The sequence below is a fragment of the Terrapene carolina genome, unplaced genomic scaffold, assembly GCF_002925995.2.
Source record: "Terrapene carolina triunguis isolate 2854851 unplaced genomic scaffold, T_m_triunguis-2.0 Scaffold25777, whole genome shotgun sequence".
Lineage (NCBI taxonomy): Eukaryota > Metazoa > Chordata > Testudines > Emydidae > Terrapene > Terrapene triunguis.
Genome location: NW_020690128.1, coordinates 1 through 3,064, shown reverse-complemented (window position 1 = coordinate 3,064; position 3,064 = coordinate 1). Strand labels below are relative to the sequence as shown.

Here is a 3,064-nt window from a genome sequence, read left to right as displayed (position 1 = left end):
TGCTGGCGGTCGGGGTCCCATCCCCCACTCCCTGCCCCCAGGGACGAGGACAAGAAGTCGACGGAGAAGAAGCGGGATGAGAAGGCCAAGAAGAAGCACGACCGCAAGGCCAAGAAGTACGAGGACGAGGAGGACGAGGGCGGCGAGTGGGAGAAGGTCAAAGGGGGGGCGCCCCTGGTCAAGGTGAGACCCAGGCGGGGGAACCCTGGGGGTCAGGCCGGGGAAGATTCCCCGTGGGGCCGGGGCCGGGGGCCTGGGCAGGGGAAGATCTCCCATGGGGCAGGGGGGCCGGGCCGGGGAAGATCCCCCGTGGGGCAGGGGGGCCGAAGCCCAGGCCTGACCCATTCTCTGCCCCCACCAGGAGAAGCCCAAGATGTTTGCCAAGGGCACCGAGATCAACCACGCCGTGGTGGTGAAGAAGCTGAACGAGATCCTGCAGGCCCGTGGGAAGAAGGGCACGGACCGGTGAGCGGGGCTTCTCCCAGCATGCCCTGGGGCGGGGCGGCAGGTCCCTCCCTCCTGTCCCTAGGGGGGTGGGGCAGCAGGAGCTGGGCAGGGCCCTTCTCCCAGCATGCCCCGGGGCGGCTGAGGGGGGCGGGCTGCGGGGAGGCGGCTGGTTCCCAGCGTGCCCCGGGGGGGCTGACGGGGGCGGGCTGCGGGGAGGCGGCTGGTTCCCAGCGTGCCCCGGGGCGGCTGACGGGGGCGGGCTGCGGGGAGGCGGCTGGTTCCCAGCGTGCCCCGGGGCGGCTGACGGGTCTCCCCGCCGTGCAGGGCGGCCCAGATCGAGCTGCTGCAGCTGCTGGTGACCATCGCGGCCGAGAACAACCTGGGCATCGCCATGGACCTCAAGATCAAGTTCAACATCGTCGCCTCCCTCTACGACTACAACCCCAACCTGGCCACCTACATGAAGGTGAGGGGGTGGGGCCTGGCGGGCGGGACCCCAACCTGGCCACCTACATGAAGGTGAGGGGGTGGGGCCTGGGGGGCGGGACCCCAACCTGGCCACCTACATGAAGGTGAGGGGGTGGGGCCTGGGGGGCAGGACCCCAACCTGGCCACCTACATGGAGGTGAAGGGGCTGGGGCGGGGCCTGGGGCCGGGTCACCCCAACCCGGCCACCTCCGGGAAGGTGAGGGGGCGGGGCCCCAACCTGACCACCTCTGGGAAGGTGAGGGGGCGGGGCCCCAACCCGACCACCTCCGGGAAGGTGGGGGGCGGGGCCTCTGGCCCCCTGCTGCCCGCCCCCTGACCCCGCTGTGCCGCAGCCGGAGATGTGGAAGAAGTGCCTGGAGAGCATCGACGAGCTGCTGGACATGCTCTTCGCCAACCCCAACATCTTCATCGGGGAGAACATCCTGGAGGAGTCGGAGAACCTGTCCAACTTCGAGCAGGTACCGGGGCCACGCTCAGCGCCCAGGGGGTGGGAGAGGGGCTGGGGTCGCGCTCGGGGGGCGGTTCACCCCGTACCGTTGGGGTGGCTAATGCTGGGGACGGAGCCAGCGGAACTACCCGCCACTGGGTGCGGCCAGAGAAGGGGGGTGGGAGTGAGTCCGGGGGGGTGGGTACGAAATGGGGGGGCGGGGACTGGGCGTGAGCAGCTTGGGGGGGGCTTGGGGGCGGGGGCCTGGATCCAGGGGGTGACTCCCCTCCCCTCCCCCCAGCCCCTGCGGGTGCGTGGCTGCATCCTGACGCTGGTGGAGCGCATGGACGAGGAGTTCACCAAGATCATGCAGAACACGGACCCGCACTCCCAGGGTGAGTGGGGGGGGCGGGGGGCTCAGGCCTAAGGAAGTAACCCCTGTGGGGAGAAACGTGGGGAAACTCCTGCCCCGCAGCATGCATGGACCACCCGAAGGACGAGGGGCTGGTGTGTGGGATATCGGGGGGCTGGGGACGGGGTGTGACCCCCCCGCCCCCCCAGAGTACATGGAGCACCCGAAGGACGAGGGGCGGGTGTGCGGGATTTGGGAGGGCCGGGGGGCTGGGGGCCGAGGACGGGGTGTGACCCCCTGCCCCCCCAGAGTACGTGGATCACCTGAAGGACGAGGGGCGGGTGTGCGGGATCATCGGGCGGGTGCAGAGCTACCTGCAGGAGAAGGGCACGACGGAGGAGATCTGCCGCGGGTACCTGCGCCGGGTGCTGCACACCTACTACAAGTTCGACTACAAGGCGCATCAGCGGGAGCAGGGCCCCGCCGGCGACTCCAAGGTACTGAGCCCCCCCAGCCCCCCTGACACTGATCTTCTCTTTTCTCCTGTGGGGCCCTGCCAGGCCCCCGCAGTGGGGCAGGGGCTCTGGGGGCCATTGTGGGGCATGGGGAGGCTCTGGGGCCCTGGCTCACCTCTGTCTGCCCGCTGTTGGAGGACAGTGCTTGGGGGGGCCTCCAGGCCGGCCGGTCTCACTCCATTGCCCCGCAGTTGGAGTGGGGCGCTCGGGGCCGGCCCTCAGTGGTCAGAGCAGGGTGCTCTGCGGGCGCTCTGGGCCGGGGTGCAGTGGTCGGAGTGGGGTGGGGCGCTCTGAGGCCCCTGGTGGTTGGAGGGGGGCGGTCCGTCTCGCCCCGCGGCCCCACAGTTGGAGAGGGGTGCTCGGGGCCGGCCCTGGCGGTCTGGGGATGGGGCAGTCGGGGGGGCTCTGGGGGAGCTCTGGGGGCAGTCGGGGGGGCCCCGCAGTTGGAGCAGGACCAGGCGAAGAACGAGGGGGAGGGGGCAGTTGGGGGGGCTCTGGGGGGGCCCCGCCCCCCCCCGGCCCCCCCCCCAGTCGGAGCAGGACCAGGCGGAGAACGAGGGGGAGGACAGCGCGGTGCTCATGGACCGGCTCTGCAAGTACATCTACGCCAAGGACCGCACGGACCGGATCCGCACCTGCGCCATCCTGTGCCACATCTACCACCACGCCCTGCACAGCCGCTGGTTCCAGGCCCGCGACCTCATGCTCATGTCCCACCTGCAGGACAACATCCAGCACGCCGACCCCCCGGTGCAGGTGAGGGGCGGTGCGGGGGGCAGGCCGTGGGGCAGCGCGGGCCGGCTCTCACCCCTCTCCCCGCAGATCCTGTACAAC

The 3,064-nt window shown here is 71.1% G+C and overlaps 1 protein-coding gene across 1 annotated transcript; it reads left to right on the top strand.

Moving 5' to 3' along the window:
• Positions 1-21: 21 nt before the first annotated feature.
• On the top strand, positions 22-3,061 carry LOC112122831 (eukaryotic translation initiation factor 3 subunit C-like; the record flags this gene model as incomplete). The annotated part of the gene is made up of 8 exons (XM_026662313.2): positions 22-183; positions 362-465; positions 772-913; positions 1,269-1,394; positions 1,665-1,758; positions 2,025-2,212; positions 2,762-2,986; positions 3,053-3,061. Coding segments are annotated over 8 exons (1,050 nt in total), but the record flags the coding sequence as incomplete, so codon positions are not given.
• Between the last annotated feature and the right edge of the window lie 3 nt (positions 3,062-3,064).